General features: G+C 37.7%; 2 protein-coding genes and 1 long non-coding RNA gene across 4 annotated transcripts in view; all 3 read right to left on the bottom strand.

Moving 5' to 3' along the window:
• The window catches only part of LOC149044804 (uncharacterized), a 32,740-nt gene extending 32,101 nt beyond the window's left edge, over positions 1-639 (bottom strand). For both annotated transcript variants that reach the window (XM_089206272.1, XM_089206270.1), the window contains exon 1: positions 523-639. The gene's annotated coding sequence lies outside the window, so the exon portion shown is untranslated. The remainder of the gene's footprint in view (positions 1-522) is intronic.
• Positions 640-7,106: 6,467 nt separating this feature from the next.
• On the bottom strand, positions 7,107-10,501 carry LOC113670247 (uncharacterized). The gene is made up of 3 exons (XR_016186553.1): positions 10,043-10,501; positions 9,585-9,665; positions 7,107-9,406 (listed from the first exon to the last, which is right to left on the bottom strand). It is a non-coding gene; the product is annotated as an uncharacterized LOC113670247 (long non-coding RNA).
• Positions 10,502-11,924: 1,423 nt separating this feature from the next.
• On the bottom strand, positions 11,925-18,181 carry LOC113679939 (uncharacterized). The gene is made up of 5 exons (XM_089206259.1): positions 18,070-18,181; positions 15,394-15,570; positions 14,137-14,507; positions 13,429-13,632; positions 11,925-12,946 (listed from the first exon to the last, which is right to left on the bottom strand). The coding sequence occupies exons 2-5, from the start codon at positions 15,545-15,547 to the stop codon at positions 12,608-12,610; spliced, it is 1,068 nt and encodes a 355-aa protein (XP_089062385.1). The 5' UTR covers positions 15,548-15,570; positions 18,070-18,181; the 3' UTR covers positions 11,925-12,607.
• Between the last annotated feature and the right edge of the window lie 5,303 nt (positions 18,182-23,484).

Raw genomic sequence — 23,484 nt, 5'->3', positions numbered from 1 at the left:
CGAGGGCCAATAAAAAAAGGAGTGTACAGGGCCGATATCCCCCGTATGGCTCAAGGAATCGAGTCAGCCCGCTTCGCGGAAATCTTTAGACATGTACAGAAAATACCCACCGCAGGCCTTGCAAAAAGCCCACGAGATGCTTATAAAACAGTACCGATGAGTGCTTTCTCACCGAGCACTTTCTAATCCAAACTTCCAAAGAAATGGAAACAATATCCCGGTCAAATAACTTACTGAGCTGTACTGTGATCTCCGTTGCTTTTTATATCCACCATACAGTGTAGATAGTTTTTCTTATACATCCGAATATACGTACTGTTTTGAGAGCTTAATCTAGCGACTTGCAATCCTAATTGCTTCCCACTTCCCTAACCTTCCTTGGAGAGTTGAAGTCTCCAGTCTACGTGTATGATATAGAAAATGACACACGAGTTATTTTTGAAAATAGTTTCTGGTGTCTGTTGTATGAAAAAAATAGGCGAAACAAAAAAGAATGTCAAATGAGAAAAAAAATATCCTTACCTCAATTTTGAGTCAATTTCTGGAAGAGAAACTTCTTTGGTCAAATGTTAAATAAAGTGTCTTGAGAGATGTGACGTCGCGATCGAACCATGCCCCAAGGAAATGGTTTTCTTTTCGTTTCTGATGCTTAGTTATGTAAATATCATGTCTTTATCCTAATGATTTTCAAAAGTGCATCCCTCAGCTAAAGGAGTCGAGGCCAATTGCGAAATGAATATCACGAAGGCGTAAAAAAGCGATTGCAGACAACAAAAATGGGCTCTATTGACACAAAGAAGTGAGCTTACTATATATTTTATAGAATAAAAGAAAAAAGAACATATACGTGACATGAAGGTGTTATTAGTTTTTGGGATTGTTGCATTGAAACCATAATTTAACCGAAAGTATGCATTTCCAATGAAGGCCAACCTTGTTTAACCTTTACCTCCTATGGGTGACCAAGAGAGAATTTCTCCTACAATATCAAAACAATATCGACTTTAGAAGTGATGACAAGAAAGCATATTATCAATTAGGGTATTATTAGTTGATCCAATACCAAATTTTCCTAATTGACATCGTAAGAATTGTATGTCAGACGGTAAAGAGAATTACTAATGAGATCTTAGAAGTTTTCTTTTTTTTTTCTTTTTTTTTTTTAGTGAAACATATTTATCATTGTTTTCCCCCAAAACACCTAGGCTCAAACGAGGGGGATTACAATATTTCAAAGATAAAATCAATTTAATCGGGCTTACACACAAACAGACACATAACCGACACACACAAGTTGCAATAGCAACAAATTGGACTTACTAAGCTAGGAATGTATTATTTAAACAATCTAACAATGGCCTCAGAGAAGCGATTAGTGTAGAACAATCCCAATCCCAATCCCAATCCTAATAACACATGAAGGTGTTATTAGTTTTTGGGATTGTTGCATAGAAACCATAATTTAACCGAAAGTATGTATTTCCAATGAAGGCCAACCTTGTTTAACCTTTACCTCCTATGGGTGACCAAGAGAGAATTTCTCCTACAATATCAAAACAATATCGACTATATAAGTGACGACAAGAAAGCATATTATCAATTAGGGGATTGTTAGTTGATCCAATACCAAATTTTCCTAATTGACATCATGAGAATCGTATGTCAGACAGTTAAGAGAATTACTAATGAGATCTTAGGAGTTTTTCATTTTTTTATTTTATTTTATTTTTTTTTTAGTGAAAAATATTTATCATTGTTTTCCCCCAAAACACCTAGGCTTAACGAGGGGATTACAATATTTCAAATATAAAATCAATTTAGTGGGGCTTACACACAAACAGAATATAACCGACACACACAAGTTGCAATAGCAACGAATTAGACTTACTAAGCTAAGAATATATTCAGTTTAAACAATTAAACAATGGCCTCAGAGAAGCGATTAGTGTTTATTACAAAACTTTTGTACTTTGCGAAAAAAAAAAGCACGGTTGACGTTGCAATTTACAGACTAAACACCATACAATAGAAAATTCAGTTTCCTGGCATCACTACTCGATGACCATGTTTCACCGAGTATATTAGCAGCAGAGGTAAGGAGAACATCACGTTGAGCTGCGTACCTTGGGCAATGCAAGAAAAAGTGTTTAACGAGGCGGGTTTGATCAACAGGTGCACGCCTTGACAAAGAACGATCATATAACTTATTGTAAGTATGCGGAAAGAGAATTGACCGAGTTTTTGCTTTAAAGTAGGAAGAGATACAGAGTTTCGGACATTTAGGTCCAGAGAATTCCAGCTATTGACTGCTGATGGAAAAAAAGACTTTTGAAACGTAGAAGTTCTACAAAGAAGTTGAGTGAAGTGTTCTCTTGATCTGAGACGAAAATGTGTACGTTCACTAGATAGTTTGGGCAATAGTTCATTTAAATAACGTGTAGCAAGATTCTTGACTATTTTGTAAAATTGGCTTAATTTAAGTAATTCTCTCCTGATACTAAGAGGCTCCCAAGCAAGTTAATCACGTAACCTCGCAGAGTTGGTTCCCCTAATGGCTCCTGTTACCATCCTTGCGGCTTCGTATTGAACATTATCCTGTAAAGATGAATCACGATTAGGACAGTTGTTCCAGGCGTTTGTACAAGTATGTTAAGGTGGATCTATCAACTCTGTATTTGACATATTTCAGCATATTTAATCGTTTAGAGGCTTTCTTGTACATCTTAACTATATGATTTCTCCTCGACATATTACTCTGCAAAGTTAGGCCTAAGTGAGTGTGACACTCAACGTCTTTGACGACCTTGGTGTCAAGAAGTAGAGGCGGGTGATCTTGTTTATTACGCTTGAGAGAACATACAACATTGCGAGATTTAACAGGATTCATAGTAACTAACCATTTGTCAGTCCATTCGGAGATCTTGTGATCGCCAGAAATCAAGGACATTTCGAGCCCGCTGACAATTATCAGCGGTATAGCGTATTACACTCCGGAACAATAGTATATCAAGAGAATTCAATATGGCGGTGATGACGGCTCGATCTGCAAAGAAGCGTGTTTCGTACCATGACTTACACAATTTGAGCACTGCAGATCTTCTATTTGATGAAAAGAAAAAGAAAAGAAGACCTGCAAGTAAATCTTTGGGATTTTTCGAGGCAAAGCGATGACATGATGTCAGAATTTTGATTTGCTTTTATTAAATTTTCGCGCCAAGATGACTGAATTTGCATTCAACGCCTGGCATATTTTTAAAAGGACCTGAGAACTAATTTTTTTACCAGCAAGAACATAAACAAATATGGCCGACGATTCGAAGATCAGCTTTGTTCGTGTTAAACCATTTCAGCCATAGTTTTCAACATGGCGTCTCGTCACTTACTCAACATGTAAATTAGGGATATTCTGGCATGTTGGGAAGTTTTTTAATGGGAGGAAATGGCAATTTTTCAGGATATTTGGACGCTTCGAACTCAGTAGCAGTCAATTCGATCGAGAGCAGTTGACTTCATCAGATTACGATCATCTGGTGCATTATGGCGCAAACGCTCAAAATACTTATAGACGCATACACAAGTCGTATTGTTCGCGGCCAATCCACACAAAAAGATGTTATTGAACGGTAATTTTGGAACGGACTGAATCGCGAACGCTTGAAAGCCATGAAAGCATTGAATGCCTTGTATGTCTTGTATGCTAAGTATGCCAATGTCTTAGTTGAAAACGTTAACTCGTTGTAAAAAGCAAAATCTGAAATCTGAAACAAAACTGCATTTACTCTATGCAATCTATTGAACAACACTACTACCGTGAGACTGAAGAACAAAATTCAAATGGATACAAACTGCTTGTGAAGAAAGACGCCATGTTGGATTCACTTGATGCGAGGGAACGTAGCTACGATAACAATGCGAATAGTATTAATTTCACGATCAGAAAGGTGAATCTTATGTTTGTTTTCATTGTAGTTCTATGGATATTCTTTTTTAATAAATACATGATCCAAACTCCCGTGTTATTTGTGTATAATGTTATTATGTTAAGTATTGTTTACGCAATTGTCTTGTCACAGGCGACCCAAGGTCACGTCTCGAGAAAGAGCCAACGATTAATTCACGAACGCGTCACGCGTTGTGTGACTCAGAGTAAGTTATGCAAGGAACCGTTGAAAATTTGAACACGTTATAAGGAATAGTATAGGGAACGAAACATGGTCGATTTACAACGATAAATATTTCGAAATATGAAGATTTTTCTCGTAAAATCAATAAAACTTACTCATGCCCTGTGTATCCGTTGTAGTTTCCGGCGATTGTTGCCGTTTTAAGCTTGCTTTACCATCACTATTATCCATGTCGTCTACTTTTATTACATTGGTAAAATCTGTACAGACATCACACCAACCAACTATGTTGAAGGCTTGAAATTAAATTACGATCGATTTTCATCAAGAAATGGGCCAGGAATTTTCCACAATAGTGCAAATAATCGTGAAAGCTGATCGCGGAAAAGCGATTGCGTGACGCTCGGTAAACTGTAAGATGACATGATATTATATACCAGACGTAAAAACTCTTCAGACTCTCAGTCTGCATTTTGTACCCACTTTGCAGTCTATATTTTGTATCTGGTCTGCAGTCTGCTGTCTGCATTTTGTACTAAAAGGTATCCGTGGCACCAATACAGTTTATTTTTGGTTACATTTATTCGCACAACACACATAATCTACCACAAAATACCTGTGTGTGAGGTAATTCGACATTTTCATTCTTTCCCGCGTTAATAATCTTCTTTCCTTTTGTAAGAATGTAGACCACTTACAATGTTTCAAGTAATCCACCCACCCTACAAAAAATAACTCTTGCATGCATAGCGTGCCTATGTTTTGAGACAGGTGTATGCCCTTGGCCAGACTTGAGCTCACTATTTCAGTATACTAGTCCGACACCCGTAGTATCACTACACTTGATTCCAAGGATCCAGTACCATCCAGGTATCCCAGTTACCCTGCTCACAGGGTCTAGTTCAACTTAGTGTCCGCCATTTTGACACGCGAGTCACGCGAGTGTTCAGAGGCAATAATTTAACGGCTGATACACTACCAAATACTAATTGGAGCAATCTCAGAAGTAATACAGGCACACTTTGTATACTGATGATATTTATTTCTTTTTCTCGTTTTCTGAGGTCGATTGCATCTCTGTAAATCCAGGGTTAGATCGCCTTTGACAGTTCTAATAAAACACAATTGCAAATTTGGGCGGTAAGAATAAAGAACGTTTGTAATTTTATCCCAGGTAGTATCATATAACGAGACTGAATTACAATTTTGGCGCAAAACTTGAAAGTTATCGCACTGATTCCTTGAAACTCTTCAAGGTTTTGTTCCCTAACAATGGTACTACTCGATAACGAGCTAAGTGTATTCGTGTGAAACGAAAATGTCTGTCATTTTTAACTCGTGAATTGCGCGCATGCGCAAGAGCGAGTTATAGATACGATGTGGGGAATGGCATTCGCTCGCTCGCTCGCTCGATTGGTCGATTCCTGTAAACTTTTTTTAGATTTTAGGCTTTTGAGTGCATTTTATAGTTTTTGGCGAGCAATAAACAGACGAAATGGCGACCTTTGTTGCTAAGAATAGTGGTGGGGTGGAAAAGAAGCCAATGATAATCTTAAAAGAGTTTTTTTTTTCGTTTTAGTTTCAACAAGCGGCGCCAGCGACTGGCAGGCATGCAAGGATTCACACTGAAATAACAGAACAACCTTCGTTTTTCATAAAATTGTAATTTACAGTCCTTGAACTTGAAAACAATCCGAAGATTCATTGAAAATATCACTTACTGCGAAGCGCTCGGAGTTTACAGATGTTCAAAAGCTTTTTCTGTTATAGCGTGAGATTGAGGACAAAATTGATCATTACGTTTCGTCGCGTGTGTTTTTCCTGTGAGAAGCAACAAAAGATGCCGGCGACTGACGAAATAACAAGTTAACACGAAAATCAGATAACACCTAAACAAACAATTTTAGCTACCGATTTTCAGTGAATTTTTAAAGAACAATTTTCTTTTAAGTTTCAAGACAATTTGAAGATTCAACATACAAACAACGTACTAAAATGCGAAAGTTACACACCACAAAATTGATAAATAGGCCTGAAATAAAATTCTATCTTGTTATTGATCATACGTTGCCTAGCACGTGACCTAAATCTACCCAGGCGGAGATCCAAAATGACGGTGGCAGGCTTGGCTTAGTCAAAACTCGTTCCCGTTTGTCTCATTTGATAAAGAGGGAATCGTTAATGTTTTCATTAAGACAGTATTGCCTTGATTTTCTAATATTTACAACGAAAGACAGTAAATTTTACTTTTCACCCACATTTACTTCCAACCTTTTCTTTTGAACCAGAAACAAAAATGATAGACGTTTAAAACACATGACATCATCCACCTTGTCAAATGTAATAGCATGATCGTTTCAATTGTAATGCCTTCTTATCCCAACGTTACTTTGTTTCTTTGCTACATTAGCGAACACTGAACTACTGCTCGTACTCTAGATATGACAATCAACCACAAAATTCCCTAAACCAGATAACATTAAACATAATCTAAAAAATCATGTGTCAATTCACGAGTTTGCTCACAGAGCACTTTGATTAATTGTGGATTTGCAAGAGTTGCTGTAAAGGAGAGCTTTCGTAAGGTTGGAAGTGCTTCGGTTGAAACTAACCCTAGTGAAAAGTGGAAGAACTATCTTGCAGCGTTCGAGGGTGACAGTCAGGAAGTCTTTGCAGTCGAACGTTCCACCTACGTCAAGATATCCAAACAATTTACAGCTCTTTCCGAAAGATGAACTCAAAAGCCAGGGCCCAGTACCAAGACACGTTTTCAATGGTAAACTGGAAAGCTCTTAATACAGCGCAGAAGAAACAGCACACACTGTCAAATTGTGGAGGTTGTCAAGTGCACTATTATGCCATCCATAATTTTTTCCCTAGTGGAGAATTTTTCAAAACCCGAAAACTTTTAAAAAAGGCCCTTATTGAAAGTGGGGTGAAGACACAAAGTAAAGTGAAACCAACGCAAAAAGCCATTAAAACTGCTGTAAAACACATTTATTCAAAAGTGAATTGCCACTTTGAGAAAATATTTTAAAAATAAGCTTTGCTGAAGCACAAACAAAAGTGAAGGAACTTCAGCTCCAAAAAAAGAAAGACGCAATTGAGAAAAAGCAGCAGCGTCGAGGGAGAGCACGCCAAGAAAAAAATAAAATCCAATGCTAATGTCTAGTCTATCTGGAGGAGGAGTAATGTTTCTAGTTACTTTGCAGTAATTTGCATGCCAAACAATGAGATCAACAAGCTTCACTTTTACTTGTGTTGCAATCTAGCATTTATTTAAGCACACTCTCTACAATATATTTGCCTTCATTTTCCAGTTTTTTAAAAGGAATGCAAGTACCAAATAATCCACTGTAAACTTAATCAATCATACTGAACTTCTTCCAACCAATGGAGAGAATATAATACTGGGAGAAGGATCCTATGGTTGATGCCTTCTGAGACAGTACACACGATTTGATATAAAGGTTGTGGAAAAACAGTCTCTGATGCAGGACACCACAGAGATAATGAAGGAGGCTCACATTATGCAGGCACTTGCACATAAAAATATCCCAACCATAATAGGTGTGCCGCTTCAAAAGCAGCCCATTTCCTTAATAATGGAGTTTAAAGGGGAAGACAATACATCTGTAACAATAAGCAAACTATTGTCTTGTCAGAAAAACAGTGCAACAATACAGAATGTGCAAAGCTAACTCATAACAAATGACTGGTTAATTATTTCACATGATTTGACAGAAGCCCTTTCACATATTCACACAAAAGGCTTTCTTCACTGTGATTTGAAGGCTAATAATTTTCTTGTGAGTAACAAACATGGCTACATCATTGATTTTGGAAAAGCATGTGACAGCTCCTTTCCTCCTGCAAAGAATTAATGAAGCCAGTGATATTTTTTCCCTTGGTAAAATTCTGTTCAAAGTAGGTGTTAAGCAAAACATTCCACTTTTGGTTTCCATGGCTCAAGAATGTTTGGATGCCAGCCCTGTAAGAAGACCAACAACAACAGGCATTGTGGCAACACTGGCTTCCATAATATCTCACTGAATACCATAAGCTTAAGCAGGGGTTTCACAGGCCTGACACTGGGCAAATTGACTGGCTGGGAACATAATTTTTCCTGCATGTTGTGACTGACATAAATCAGAATCAAAACATATTTTGCCTGCTTCCTTGTACATTTCCCATCACCTCAAAATCTTAATGAAACCTCTGCTTAAGAAAGTAATAATTAACACTCAAATCAGGTAAAGTGACCCTAGCCATGTCACAGCAGGAGTCTTTTTATTGGGTTTTGCAAGGTTAAAATTACAATGTATGTGCATGTCTTTAGCAAGTTTATGTGTGCTCTTGGTCTAAACTAATTTTGTACTTCTGCTTTACGAATTGTGAATGAATGTTAGGGGGAAATTTTTAATAATGCACAGATAACGTGCTCTTGGGTCCATCAGGTACAAATTACTTCATAGGTCATACTCATGTCTATAATTTTACATCGCTGCTAGATAACATACATGTACCAATTTATTTCCCAATTCCTGCCAATTATTGATCTATGAAATTGAATTTAGGCAAGCAACTGGCAGATCAAACTTAAAATTATAAACCAGAGTTTTAACCAGTTAGGCCACCATAGCCTTCTAACAGGAATATTGACTTGGAAGAGCAAGAAAAAAAGCAAGAAATACAATTTTAAAATTTTCCTTTTCTGGCTTTGTAACAAGGGCAACCTATCCTGCTCTTAAGATGGCACATCTTTTATGAGTAGGGCTGAGAAGATGACACATCTCATACCAGTTTGTGTTTGCTCTTGTCACAAAAAAAAAGACAGTGCCCCACTTGGGGCAACAGTAATCACTGGTAATTAATCATGTCTTATCAACAAAGAGAGAAGGCTTTGGTCAGAATCATATGCATGTATCAGAACTTTTGCGATGCATTTGAATTAAAAGATACTCCACTGGTGTAGTGGGTAGAATATTTACATTCAAATAGACACATCTATCAATTACAAGTCCATCATTGACAATGATTGTTGCAATTATTACCGGTCAAAACTTAAAAACCAAACGGTTGACTATAATTAAAACTAATATAACATGATTTAAAAACCAAAAAAATGCCTCATAAATAACACCATTAACATGCTTGTAATAAATTAGTTGTGTAGAATAACTGGAAGGACCTCTTCAAGAAAACAAATAGGGATAACAGTAAATAAAACTGGTTTTAATCAAGTAGATTCCCTTTGGAATCTGCAAGGGCTGGCTGGTTTTCTGTGTGAGTAATTAAAATTATTATTATTATTATTATTATTATTATATATTTATAGCAATTCAGTAAGGGACCTCGGAATAAACTAACACACATTAATACAGCTTTTTTCCTCTTAGTTTTCAAGGGACAATTTATGACAAGACAATCTGCATCTTACATGTCAGCAATTAAACTAACCTAACAAATGCTTTGGGGGATTACGTTTGTCAATAAATTCATCTGCTTCTTGGAGAAATTGTTTCCAAAGCATTCAAAAGCCTAAATTTTGATAAACACCACAAGTTTACACATCATGATGTGATAGAGGATTTATTAAGCTAAATTTAATTTCAAAATTGAATGGTAATACCATATTATTATATTATCCACAATGAAACTTTTTTCAATGCATTTGTTACAAAACATAGTACTTTTTTCTATGCAAAAGTTACAAACATTGTAAAACGCTATTGAGCTCTAGAAATGAGCGCTATATTATAAATTCATGTTGTATTGTATTTGCAGTGAAATAAATGAACATGTTGAGAGTGGTGTTTAGAAGTCTTCGTAGGTTCAAAAGGGTTCTCTTTGGCTTTAAGATAGCAATATCATGCCATTTTTTGAGGAAATGAAGATAGAAAAGAAAATGTTATTACCTGCTTTTGATGTCTTCCTCTAGATTGTCGGATTCACCAGCGAAGATGGGAAAATCCAATGCAAAGCCGACACTTCAAAATGGCGGATGCCGTTCACGAACTACGCGATCTTGATTCCAAGTAACTATGGTTACTCGCGCAGTCCACGCGAATTCCGCGAACCTTGCTGGGGGGGGCACTGGAGGCGAAAATCATTTTTGACCCAGGCCTTAATTAACCTGAGTAAGTCAATGGGCAATGACAAAAGAACTGCCTCGGGAAGTAAGTGGTTTTTATTTATCGAGTCACTGAGAGGTTTGATGAATAGCAGAATCGGTACTGAATATGTCTCAATCGAGAGCGGACGGGACCATGAGCTCCTGATTGTTATATTTTAGAAATTTTACAAATTTCCCTACAGTTTCTTATATTATTTGGACGCCATTATGGACGAAATGCGCAAGCGCAGCCGCCATCTTGTCCAATGTTAGATCAGAATTAAGGCGACCAACTGATACAGCTGGCTCGTCAACAATTTCAAACAGTTTGGTATCATCGGCATAAATCAAAAGGAAGAGAGGCGAAATCGTCAGTAATATCACTGATGTAAATAAGAATAGAAGCGGTACTATAAACAAAGACCCTTTAGGGACTCTGGAGTTGACTGTTCGTCAATCAGAGGATTACTCATCTATAACTACCCGCTGCTTTCGGTTAAGCAAATAACTTTCAAACCATTGAAGTAAGGGCGGTTGTACTCCTAAAGCCTCCAACTTACACAACAAAGCAGCATGCCACACCTTATCAAATGCTTTGTTTATATCTAGGAAAACAGCACGTACCTCTCTATTGTACAAAGAAAATCAGTTGGCTGATTGCTGAATCACCAGGTCTGAAACCAGACTGGAGTTCATAAAGAAAAACAATCTCCATCAAAGATTGTTCAAGTAAAAGAAAACAATCTTTTCACAGATTTTGGAAAAACTTGCCAGCAGAGAAACGGGTCGGTTATTCAATTTGAGTCAAGGGTTATCATTTTTGAATATAAGAATAACATTTTCAAGCTTCCACTCACTGGGGAACTGACCAAGTGAAAAAGACATATTGATAAAACGAGTGAAATAAACATGAAAACCATCACTGCACATCTTAATAATCCTGTTGCCAATTCCATCATAACCACATGCTTTAGAGGTATCAACGCCTTTCATTAGTTCAAGTACTTGCTATTCTGTAGTAATAAAGTCATACTTGTGATTTCAAATCAAACTCGCGCTGCGGGCTCCTTCCATTTTGAAATCATTTGTACGATTTAAGACTAAACTGCCCTTCACTCACTTCAGTTACCGTTATTTGTCTCCCCCCCCCCCTCCCCCCTTACAAATGAGGTCGGTCAAATGCCCCTCTATGGCATCTAGTGCATGGGTAAGGTATGACATATTTGGCTGTTTGGTACAACAGATTCTACAACAAGCTAAAGTACCTCTAGTCTCAAGAGACTCTTGCCAATCCGCATATCAAGACTTGGGCTACACTATTTCACCTCGCATGCGGCGTGCAAGGTGCACTTAAAGAGGGATTGACGCTTGCTAAGGAGATAGTGGAGTACCGCTGGTCCACTCTAAGAATGAGAAGTGGCATCTGATGGGTGCGGTGAGCTGGGGAATAGGCTGCGCGCGCAAGGGTTGATACGGTATGTATGCTGACATGATGGATCTGAAGTAATGGGTGCAAGACACAATCAATAAGAATTGACATATCTGAAGGTTTCCAGAAGCAGCAGTTGTTACAGATATTTAAATGAGTTGAGCCACTGCTTACGTGAAACCAAATTGATTTACTCTTAGAACTACGTAAATGTTACCTACTCCTGTCAGAGAAATAAAAGGTGATACCATGTGTGTTTGGTTTGATTGACTTCTTTATTGCTTAATTAGGTGACAAATGTCTAGTTTCGTTATTTGTTGGATCTCATAATCTACGATCTACAGCATTTAAGAGGTTTCATCAAAATGTTCGTGCCTAGTTTCTCCTGCCTTCCGCTCTCTGTATTTTTTACTTTTCTGACTCCTTTATCCACTGAATAGAGAAGTCCAATGTATCACTTTCGTCAGGATTTATTTCTAACGAAAACTACCTCTTTCCTCTTTGAAATTTTTTGAAAATAAAGTTGAAACGTTTACTGATGCAACATGTAGCCGGTAATCAAACAATAGAAATTTGATAACAGTAGCATATCTATTAAACTCATTATACCGTCGCGGACATGCCTTTAAAAACAACTTTAATTTACTGAATTTTTAACTGTTCTTTCCACAAGTTAATTTTTTTTACATAATGATCACAAAGTACAATTTTTTTAGCAAAGCAAAATGCCGGCCAAAGGCAACATGAAAGAGAAAAGTTTTGCAACTAACTGTTGGATTAAGGCTTAAGTAGAAATGGGAGAGGATGGGAGGACTGGGAAACCCTCGAGTGCCTTTGATTCCCTTCTAAAAACATCTCAGGGAGTAGAAATGCAAACCCAATGAAGCCTCATTTTAAACGCAAAATTGAAAATTGTTCCAGCGGCTGCTACCTGTGAGTTTAAGATAGGAAATCGTCAAAGGAAAAGTCTTTCAGAAACGGATATTTTTTCATCTGCTCGGTGACCCGCTGTTTTTGTTCTTCAGTCCAAACAATTTTATTTCTTGTGACAGAAGGAGCTCCATACAAGATCTTACTGCATTTTTCTATGTATTCCTCTGAACATGTCACACCTAAATGGTCACATAATTTTTGTAGTGTTTCTTTCGGTCTGAGTATTGTTTCATGTCCTGGAATATCGATAACTGCATCCCCAAACCTTTCTCTGACGCGCTGGCTAGCCTTTGTAAGGTTGAAGTAGAGCTCGATCCAATCCTCCAAAATCACTGATCCCTTCATCTTTTAGTGACAAATAGAAAAAAATGATAACGATAACGACATTGATTATGATTGTGATAACAATAACGAAAATGCAGAGGCAGAAAACGTAGACACAAGGTTTGATAATTCATGACATCATACGAAAACCCAATTCACTAATTGTCTTATTATGCATTTTCTAAACAATGTATCAAAGAAGACACTTCTCTCTGAGTTTGCAAAAGTTTGAGAACCCCACATGGTCGAGGGACTTGGAAACTAGGTAGGTTTTTTAACTCCACATGATAACTACAATATCCGCTGCCGATATTGGGTTATCGTACTCACTTCACATGCTATTGTATATCATTTAAATAGTCTCAACCAATCATATTTCTCGTAAAAATTCTAATGAATATCAGAAGTAATGGGCTCCTGTGTATATATAATAATGACAATGATGTTACCGTGATAATGAGAATGTTATTTGATATCTTTTCAAATATGATTTAGGAACTTACTTTTGCTCCTTCTTCCCTAACATAATCACGCTCGCCTGCACCGCGAAGTACCATGGTAGCGATGTTATCAAATGGGTTCCTGACAATGTGTATGAATTTCATTGGCACTCCTAAGTTTTTAGCGATTTCTTCTAACTGCTTGATACTGCTTGGGTCTCGGCTTATAAGCAACGAAGTTCGTCCCCCTTTTTTGTCTCCTATTACCTAAAAGAAAAGTGATAAAGCCAGTAGAGAAAATACATCAAATAAAATGAGGGTGTTCGAACTCAAATTTGAAGTGCAGTTTGGAAAGAGTTTCGCTCTCTGTGTAGGCTATACTTTTTGTTATTACGTGCAACGAAGCCATAAAGAAACTCGAAAATTCCTTGTGAAACTTCAACTTCTTATCTGGGACAACGCAAGCCTCGTTGAAATATTTTCCCAGGCAGGAACAGATTGTCACTTGTCGAAAGGTTAATTCGCTTAAAATCTTTTTCTTCAGAGCGAAAACATATTTACCATTAAGAAAGATATTAAATGAAGTTATCCAGCAAAACTCAAGTTTTTACGATGACCAATTTACATTATAAACCTAGGAGGTATACCTAATTATCTCGTAATACCCGCCACCGATGCAGGTGCGTCCTTTTTATTCTTTAGGATAAGCTTGGGCTGACTGTGGTTTGTGATAGTAACCCATGAGCTATGAAAATCGTCTTCTTATCCTACCTTGATCTTGTTTTTGTATCCACCTTGCCACAGATCTGGAACATTGTATAAGTATGTCAATTCCCCGCCAAGAACTGTCCTTTTTCGGCTTGCCCGTACTCCAAACATAGCTTGCTCGGTAGAAGTCTGGTGAAGATCAAAATATAACTTATATCTTATCAGGTTTTTACTTTGGAACTCTGGCACATTGTACTTTCTCCATTTTTGCAACACATTAAACTCGTGCGGAATAATTATTTCAGGATGAGCATCCAAGATGGCGCCAACCAAACTATGGCTGCTGCGAGGATAACCAATGAACATCACGAAGGTCTCCACTTCATCGTAAGCTTTAAAAAGCTTCTCTGCATAGGAAAGTGAGGGCGCTTCCTCTGAAAAAATCAAATCAAAACAGTCAGTCCTGGAGAGAAGATGAACGCATACTTGTACTGACGGAAGATAAGGGATTGGGTCGAGACTAGACGCATCCTGCCTAGACCCAGTCTCTACCCCTTCAAATCTCACTTCAGATCGAATTATTAGCTTGAACTTTGATGATGACCTACACTAATGTTGGCGAAACGTCTGTCACCATTACCGAAAAAGAGTCCCTCTCAGGACTTCCCTCGCCATGACAGTCAGACTACACGATCATATTGTTTGCCATATTTTCTGTGCTTCATCGTTTGCGATATTTCCATTTGGGTTTTTTGGTGAAAAAGTATTTCACAGGTACACTTGACCAATTGCAAGTTGACTTTCTGCCATCTCATATCCATATTGCATTCATGGAGTGTTTTCGTTGTACCCTTGGTATTTTTTTCGGGATGATCGCGCTTACATTATCGAAAGCTAAATCTCAACGGTCGCTTATTACAAACGACAAAAATATTAAGACCCCTCGGGGAACTCAATGAAGAGAAGATCTGATTTAGCTGGCCTGTAACCGGCCTCTGACTGGCGTCCGATAGGTCGGTTAAAAGGTGGCGCAAGCTTTCCATACCAACCACAGAGCGAGATGAATAAATACCAATAATAAATCATAACATCAGTATGTACATTCCCCTTACTGTTTGCCATACATTTCCTATGTCAATGATGAGGAGAATTATTTTAGCGTTGAAAAGCTTCTTCTTATCATTATGTCTTTAATTGCCATCACTTTAATATTTTATTAAGCTGCGATACCGTAAGGAGAAATCAGATGCTAGTCACTCTTAGGGGTAAAATAACTAACAGAGGTTTTCACAGTTAAGTTACTTTTTGGAGTTAACTTACCATTTTCTGTGAGCGTCACCGTCTCCACTACCTGCACCTCGCGTCTTCCCGATGGCCAAATTTTCTTCTCCTTAATTATCAAGCGAGTGACAAAAAAGAGGCTTGAAAGGAATCCGATCATGAGCAAAGGAAGAAAGCCCGATCTCACGAACATTCTGTATGCTGTTATCCTATAACCTTCAAAGATGATATGAAGAAGTTATCAAACGCTTTACAACTGCGATACATATATGTTATTTGCCGGCTGGGAGGTCCGTATGGTGAAAAACTGTGACCGAGGTCTTGAAAATACTGCCCGAGGCCGTAGGCCGAGGGCAGCATTTTCAAGACCGAGGTCACAGTTTTTCACCATACGGACCGACCCTTAGCCGGTAAATAACATATTTATTGTTTTTAAACTTGACGAAATTCTTTCCGAAAGAACCCTAATAATTTACGGACGTAAATACGGCAAGATCTTCCATAAACTGAACAATTTTTGAGTTGGTAAATGGTAGTTAAAATAGAGGTGATGCAAATTTAAGAGAGATGCCTCAGCGAAACATTTTCATTTCCGTAACGATAAAGGTGATTTAAAAGGCTTCCAAACAAACTTTGAAACATTATTTTTACAAGTATCTGTCACAATCTGACACCTGTCAATTAGAGAGCGCGCAAGAAAAAAAAAATCGTGGGAACATTTAAAAACCAACAGAACTAGTTTGGCAAGGACTGTCACAACAATGTTTTCTTCAAAATCAGTCAATGATCTAACGGAAAGTATTATTCACTCTCATCGACCATTCATTCATGTACGAAGATTTACCTCTGTTCATTAAGTAAACGGCGAGGAAAGTAATTGTGAGTAAATTCAATTTTTTTATTTTGAAGTCGTGAGAGTTTGCTCGTTTGTTTGCTGTAATGGCGTGTTTAACTCTGATCTTTCCTTCACAAAAACTAAATTTGAACGGCACACTCCAACGAGACACAAGGGAATGTAATGCGGCCTTTTCTCAAAAAATTCCTTAAATTTCTGTTGTGCAATTTAAGGTACAAATGTCCAAATTGAACGGAATTGGAAAGACTCACCAGGAGCGTATATTTGTTGTAGAACTTAAATTAAAACTTCGCTCGCTTTTTTTCTACTATGAACAAATTGCTCGAGAAAATTCAGATTTTAAATGAATGAAAGTTCCATCGTTCAGTTTAACTGTAACCAAATACCTCACGTTTCAACTTTCTGGGTACTTTTTGTGAACGATTAAAATTAATTGCAGACGGTTACTAGGCCGCTTGTCAACCAACGTAATGACAATATTGTTTATACAAATTCATTCTGAAACCAATATTTTTCTGTCAACCAAAGTGATTTGATAGAGATAAAAAAGAGGATTCATAAGTTATTTATCGGCTTGAGGTAGTGACCGACGTGTTTGCTTAAAAACACTGCCCAGCTGGAAAACGAGGTATATTTATGAAAAATGACAACGAAAGTTGGGATGTACTCGGCGACTCACGAAAGCGTTACCGTGGCCCGTGGGCGGAGATAGGAAAATACTGACCGGGTAAAGAACCAATCAGATTGCAAGATTCGTTACCGTGCCCTCTAAAAAAACAATAATAACTTCTTATCAACCGGGTTTAAGGGCCGCAATGAGAAATATCAGCTCGAGGTCGTGACAGTGCGGACTACGCGCAGCGAGGGCCAATAAAAAAAAAGAGCGAACGAGGGCCGATATCCCTCAGTATGGCTCAAGGAAGCAAAGTTATTAAGTAGTTTATCATATGGCACTCGGATCAAACCTGTTTATTTTGGATTTGTTGGCTTATGACCGGCTTATGACCGTTTCCGTGGAAATGATCAATCAGAACGCTCGAATTTACCTCAGGACTACCTTGCCATATGATAAAATGATTTATAGGCGAGCTGGGAAATATTTTCCTTCGGTTGTTTTCGCGCGGTCCGAATACAGCGAGGTCTGTATCGCCACAACATCGGGCCAATCTTCCACAGTAAGGCCCTCACGCTCGGTAAGGGCCTTAAAATCTTTGTCAGTGGGACACCGAGACTTGACGACTTTTTTTTTATTCTAATAGGGTTCAATAAGGCGAAAATTATCTCTATCTTTACTAATACCATGGCTTATCTTTTTCTCCTCTTTTTTGCGGTAGTATCATCATTTAAGTTTGTGATTTTGATGATTCCTTTTAAGGCTAAAACAGTTCTCCGTGCCTACCAACTTAGTAACATATTTTTCTGTTATATCCACCATACAGTGTAAATAGTATTTCTTATTAAACATCCGAATATACGCGCATTTTTGAGAGCTAAATCTAGCGACTTGAATTGCAATCTTAATTACTTTTCAGTTCCTTAACCTTCCTTTGAAACAGAGTGAATGGCTGGTTGTAAAAGAATAACGACGAGTTAAAGTCTCCAGTCAACGTGTATGATATAGAAAATGAGATGTGAGTTATTTTTAAAATAGTTTCTGGTGTCTGTAGTATGATTAAAATAGGTGAAACGAAAAACCCTCATGTTTTGTGAAATTTGATCCTCTCAATTTATCGAGAAGCTGGGTGAAATTTAATTTCGTTGTTTACAAGTAAAATTCCAGAGCCCTATTGAAAATTGACACTCATTGATCAATCAAGAGTCGGAGCGTTAATGTCGATAGAGAAAAATAATATCCTTACCTCAATTTTGAGTCAATTTCTGGAATAGAAACTTCTTTGATTAGACGTTTAATAAAGTGTCTTGAGAGATGTGACGTGGCAATCGAACCATACTCCAAGGAAATGGTTTTCTTTTCGTTTCTGATGCTTAGTTATGTAAATATCATTTATTTTTATGTTGATGATTTTCGAAAGTACATCCCTCAGCTAAATGAGTCGAGGCCAATTGCGAAATGAATATCAATCAGGTGTTAAAGGGCGATCGCAAACGATAAAAATGGGCTCTATTGACACAGAAGTGAACTTACTATATTTTATAGAATAAAAAAAATAAACAGGTAATTGACATGAAGGTGTTATTAGTTTTTCGGATTGTTGCATAGAAACCATAATTTTACCGAAAGTATGTACTTTTAATCAAGGCCATGCTTAACTTTACCTCCCACAGGTGACCAAGAGAGAATTTCTCCTTACAATATCAATACAATATCAACTATAGAAGTGATGAGAATAAAGTATATTATCAATTAGGGAATTATTAGTTGATCCAATACCAAATTCTCCTATTTGATAACAGAAGAATTGTATGTCAGATAGTAAAGAGAATTACTAATGAGAAAGCACTTAGGCTTAACGAGGGGATTACAATATTTCAAATATTAAGAGGCGATCTCTGTAAGAGCGGTCCAGGGCATTTCGCATCGAAAAAAAGTTTTCCCTCAAACTTTACCCAATAAACTATCTTTGGTAACAAGTAAATAAAACCACATTAGTTTTTGGAATTACCTCAAAATAAAATTTTTAGAGCTCTCAAAAGTCAAAGCTGCAAAAGGCCCTTTTTTGACCTCTTGCGACATCGAAAATTTCAAATGTTGAATAGCCCGGTCCTCGTATCACACCGCATGCAACAAAAAATATTTTGTATTCTTAAAGTGTGTGATATATAAGGTGTATAAAATGCATTTCAATTTTGATATTCGTTTATTCAGAGGCTCGTCATAATTTATTTAAAAACACTCGTTGGACAGCTTTCTGAAATTGGTTAAAAGTACTCTTTCTTTCTCGATTGATATTGCTCAAGTCCAGACCAGACCATTAAAAACTCCGCTTGATTTCTGCAAATAAGATGTTTGGCTGCAGAAAAATATAAAAACATCTTGCACTTATTGATTTTCTTCGCCGAGGTGACTTCGAACTTTTAGCGATATTGCAAGCGTGACAGCCGATTATGCAAATTAGTTCATTGAGCAAACTCCGACCGTTTTATGTGAGTAGCTCAATAAATCTTAGAAGTAGAAAATATAATAGAAAATATAGTAGACTGAGCTTTAAGACCACACCGATTAATACCTTAAACATTTTAAAAGGCCAAAATTTGACAAATTTTATTATCTCGTGACGAAAGACGTCAACAACAACGTATCGAATATCAATTTGATTAGCGCTCGCAAACCCCTTTTTAAAAATTTGGCTTCTGTTATTTCATATTTGAGTTCTGATGGCTTACGCTATTCAAACCTGTATGAACATTTCAAAACCAAACTACAGGATTCTATTTAGTGTAACCGGCGATAACAGCACACACTTAAATACACCGTGACCAGTGTCACATAATTCAATTGTACATGTGTAATTATCCTCATTTGCTTCTCCCTTCTTAATAAAGCAGCGATAACATCGCCTTTTGGATCCGAATTCTGTTCGGCAGGAATAGGAGAAATTTTGTCTGCACACCTGTCTTTATGAAAGTTTCTATTCAGAACTCTAGGGAGTTCTTGTGGAAAAGGACCACGCGATTTTTGAGGAAATAAATTATTACGTTACGTGTGACCTCATTTTTCCAACAATTAGCTACATCTATACTGTAAAGTGCGTAATTATATTAGCTGTAATTCATATTTCTCTTTCGGTACTGGTTTGCTTGGGATTAATAACACTAAATTCTTGAAGCGGTATTCGCCAAAAGAAGTCCTGTTTTCAGTCGCGTTCTTCAGAAACTTCGTTAGAAGACTCACGAGGAGTTTCCGGTTTGTTTAACTTGCCTCAGAGTACTGACTCAATAAAGAGTCATCTTTGCTTAATCCATTTGTCAAAAGAGAGTTTCACAGAAGGAGAGCTTATCTTTGCAAGGGCTGGCCTGTTCGATGCAGAAGACTCAGTTATGGCAAAATGTGGGTCTGCGCAAAGCATAGGCACACTTATGGGAAGTTCTGGCGCCTAAGTTCAGCGTGCCAGTATCCGACACACACTGGTAGCGATTCCAAAGGGCTAAAGAGCCGGTATTCTGTCAATTTGCAAAAGTCAAAGGCCATTTCTAAGATGTATGGTGTTATATAGAGGTTTACACGATACTGCAGCTGAGGGAGCGGATGGTTTCAAGGATTTTCTCCAAATTATAGAAGAATTGGAAAGCGTGGGAGCAGAAAAGGACTAGTGTAAAGAAGTTCGGAAGAGGCTTCAGGAGAGCAAGTTGTATTTGAAGACTACATACCGTAATCACTGCGAAGAGGACGATAGCAAATGTGCCGATCACTGTAGGGTCTTTGCACTGAGCTATGCTGGTGACACTGAAGTTCAGAAAGTATGCAGTCACAGTCACAACGTGAAGTGTGAGGATTGTGAGATGTTGAAGAGTGTTCTTGAAGAAGTAAAAGGCGCTATTTCTGAGTACACAATGCAATTGGGTAGGTTTCAAGCGGAAGACTATCTGTATGAAGCAAAAAATGCTGCCGCTAAGACCTTTGAATGGAGAGGGTATATCCTGAGAGCAGAAACCAGGATCAGTACGAGCTGCAAATTTTCGATACTTTGGAGGGAGATGAAGCATTTATAATAGTTGACTGGACAATGAAGTTCATAGCGATGAAGTTCCGGGAAAAGCAAGCAGAATGGTTTCCCTAGAGGGAAATCAATTGGCATGTGAGTAGCGCTGTTGTAAGACAGGAGGAAAGCCTGGAAGTAACCTGATACGTAGACCTTCTTAACAGCTGTAAAAAAGACTGGTTTTCAGTGCTGTCAGTCCTAGAAAATCTCTTTGTCACCATAAAGTTAAGAAATTCAGGAATAAAAAAGGCCCTTCATAAGATCGGATGAAGCAGGTTGCTATCACAACAGTAAGCTAGTATCAACTCTACGAGGGTTCGGACATCACGATTGCCACTTTCAGCAACTTACACAAGAGGGCCTGCGCGTTTGGAGAGCGTTTAATGTTGGGTCTGGAAAGTTTATTCGGTAAAATTAAAATTGCAATTTTTCCACAGAAAAAATTACGGATCTGGTGAAGGAGATTCCATTTTTCCCCACTACTGCTCGACGAACTACATCAGCAGGAGAAAGCAATGATGGCAACGACGGTAGTTCCTATCAATGCCCTGAACCTGGTTGCGATGAAGATTTTAAGACGCAGGCCGACCTTGACTTCCATATGAACTAGCTAGTTTATCATGTAAGTCCTGTGCCTGCGAGCATGACTTAAAGTCTTTATGACAAAGTGAAGAGGTAGTGGGTTCATTACTTTCAGTCATTGTCATTAGAGGGTGAAAGTTCGACTGAACTGGTTGCAGTGGCCACAGAACCCTTGACAAGTACATCAAAGCTTCCCATGGGATGGGCTCTTCATAAGAGAGGTGCAAGTGAACGGCTTTCGCAAAACGTCAGGCAGTACTTGAAACAGAAATTTAATATCGGATGAGACACTGGCAGAAACCAAACCCAGTGAAAGTAGCAAAGGATATGCGAACTGCTTGCACAATAGATGGAGAGAGAATGTTCGATAGGACAGAGTGGTTATCCAACATACAGATTCAGGGTTTCTTCTCGAGATTGTGCCTTAAACAGCAATCTAAAATACAACAAGAATCGGATGATGCCACCGACGCAGACGACCACTTATGCAGACAGATGTGACGACCAAATATCATTTTTTCCCTTTCAGCGAGAAATCCGAGAAATCGCTGCTTTATTTAGACGTGAGAAGTATTCAGGACAATTACACGATGGAATTACGTGACAGAGTCACTGGTCACGGTGAATTTAGTGTGTGCAGTTATCGCCGGTTACACTAAATAGAATCCTGTAGTTTAATTTTGAAATGTTCATACAGGTTTGAATAGCGTAAGCCATCAGAACTCAAATATGAAATAACAGAAGCCAAATTTTTAAAAAAGGGGTTTGCGAGCGCTAATCAAATTATGATATTCGATACGTTGTTGTTGACGTCTTTCGTCACGAGATAATAAAATTTGTCAAATTTTGGCCTTTTAAAATGCTTAAAGTATTAATCGGTGTGGTTTAAAGCTCTGTCCTACTATATTTTCTACTTAAAATGGTTAAAATCTAAGATTTATTGAGCTACTTACATAAAACGGTCGGAGTTTGCTCAATGAACTAATTTGCATAATCGGCTGTCACGCTTGCAATATCGCTAAAAGTTCGAAGTCACCTCGGCGAAGAAAATCAATAAGTGCAAGATGTTTTTATATTTTTCTGCAGCCAAACATCTTATTTGCAGAAATCAAGCGGAGTTTTTAATGGTCTGGTCTGGACTTGAGCAATATCAATCGAGAAAGAAAGAGTACTTTTAACCAATTTCAGAAAGCTGTCCAACGAGTGTTTTTAAATAAATTATGACGAGCCTCTGAATAAACGAATATCAAAATTGAAATGCATTTTATACACCTTATATATCACACACTTTAAGAATACAAAATATTTTTTGTTGCATGCGGTGTGATACGAGGACCGGGCTATTCAACATTTGAAATTTTCGATGTCGCAAGAGGTCAAAAAAGGGCCTTTTGCAGCTTTGACTTTTGAGAGCTCTAAAAATTTTATTTTGAGGTATTTCCAAAAACTAATGTGGTTTTATTTACTTGTTACCAAAAATAGTTTATTGGGCAAAGTTTGAGGGAAAACTTTTTTCCGATGCGAAATGCCCTGGACCGCTCTTACAGAGATCGCCTCTTAAATCAGTTTATTCGGGCTCACACACAAACAGACATAAAACCGACACACACAAGGTTTTTCGGTACGATTAAGCTAAAAAGGGCATAATTCAGCAGCACAAAAGCAAAAAAAAGTTGTTATGAGTGAGATATAGCTTAAAACAGCGTAATGAGCTGGAAACAGGCGACAGTCTTAATGCAGTGCGAAAAAAAAACTTAAAACAGCGTAATTTAGAACCAAAACAGCAAAAACGTTTTTATGAGTGAGATCTAGCTAAAATCAGCCAATTATCTGCAAAAAGGCCAGAACAGCGGTTTTGGTTCAAGGAAGAAAAAAAGTGCGCAAATCCAGGAAACCAGCACAAAAGAGGTTCGGGTGCAATACAGCTGAAATACAGCGGCGAAAAAGCAAAAATTTTCTTTTGAGTGAGATATAGTTGGAATCAATGTGAAAAGCTTCAAATAGGCGAAAACCGTTTCCAGTGCGAAAAAA

Source organism: Pocillopora damicornis, chromosome 5 (assembly GCF_964200805.1).
Source record: "Pocillopora damicornis chromosome 5, jaPocDami1.2, whole genome shotgun sequence".
Lineage (NCBI taxonomy): Eukaryota > Metazoa > Cnidaria > Anthozoa > Scleractinia > Pocilloporidae > Pocillopora > Pocillopora damicornis.
The sequence above is the reverse complement of the archived record's forward strand: the minus strand, read 5'-3'. Positions and strand labels throughout refer to the sequence as shown.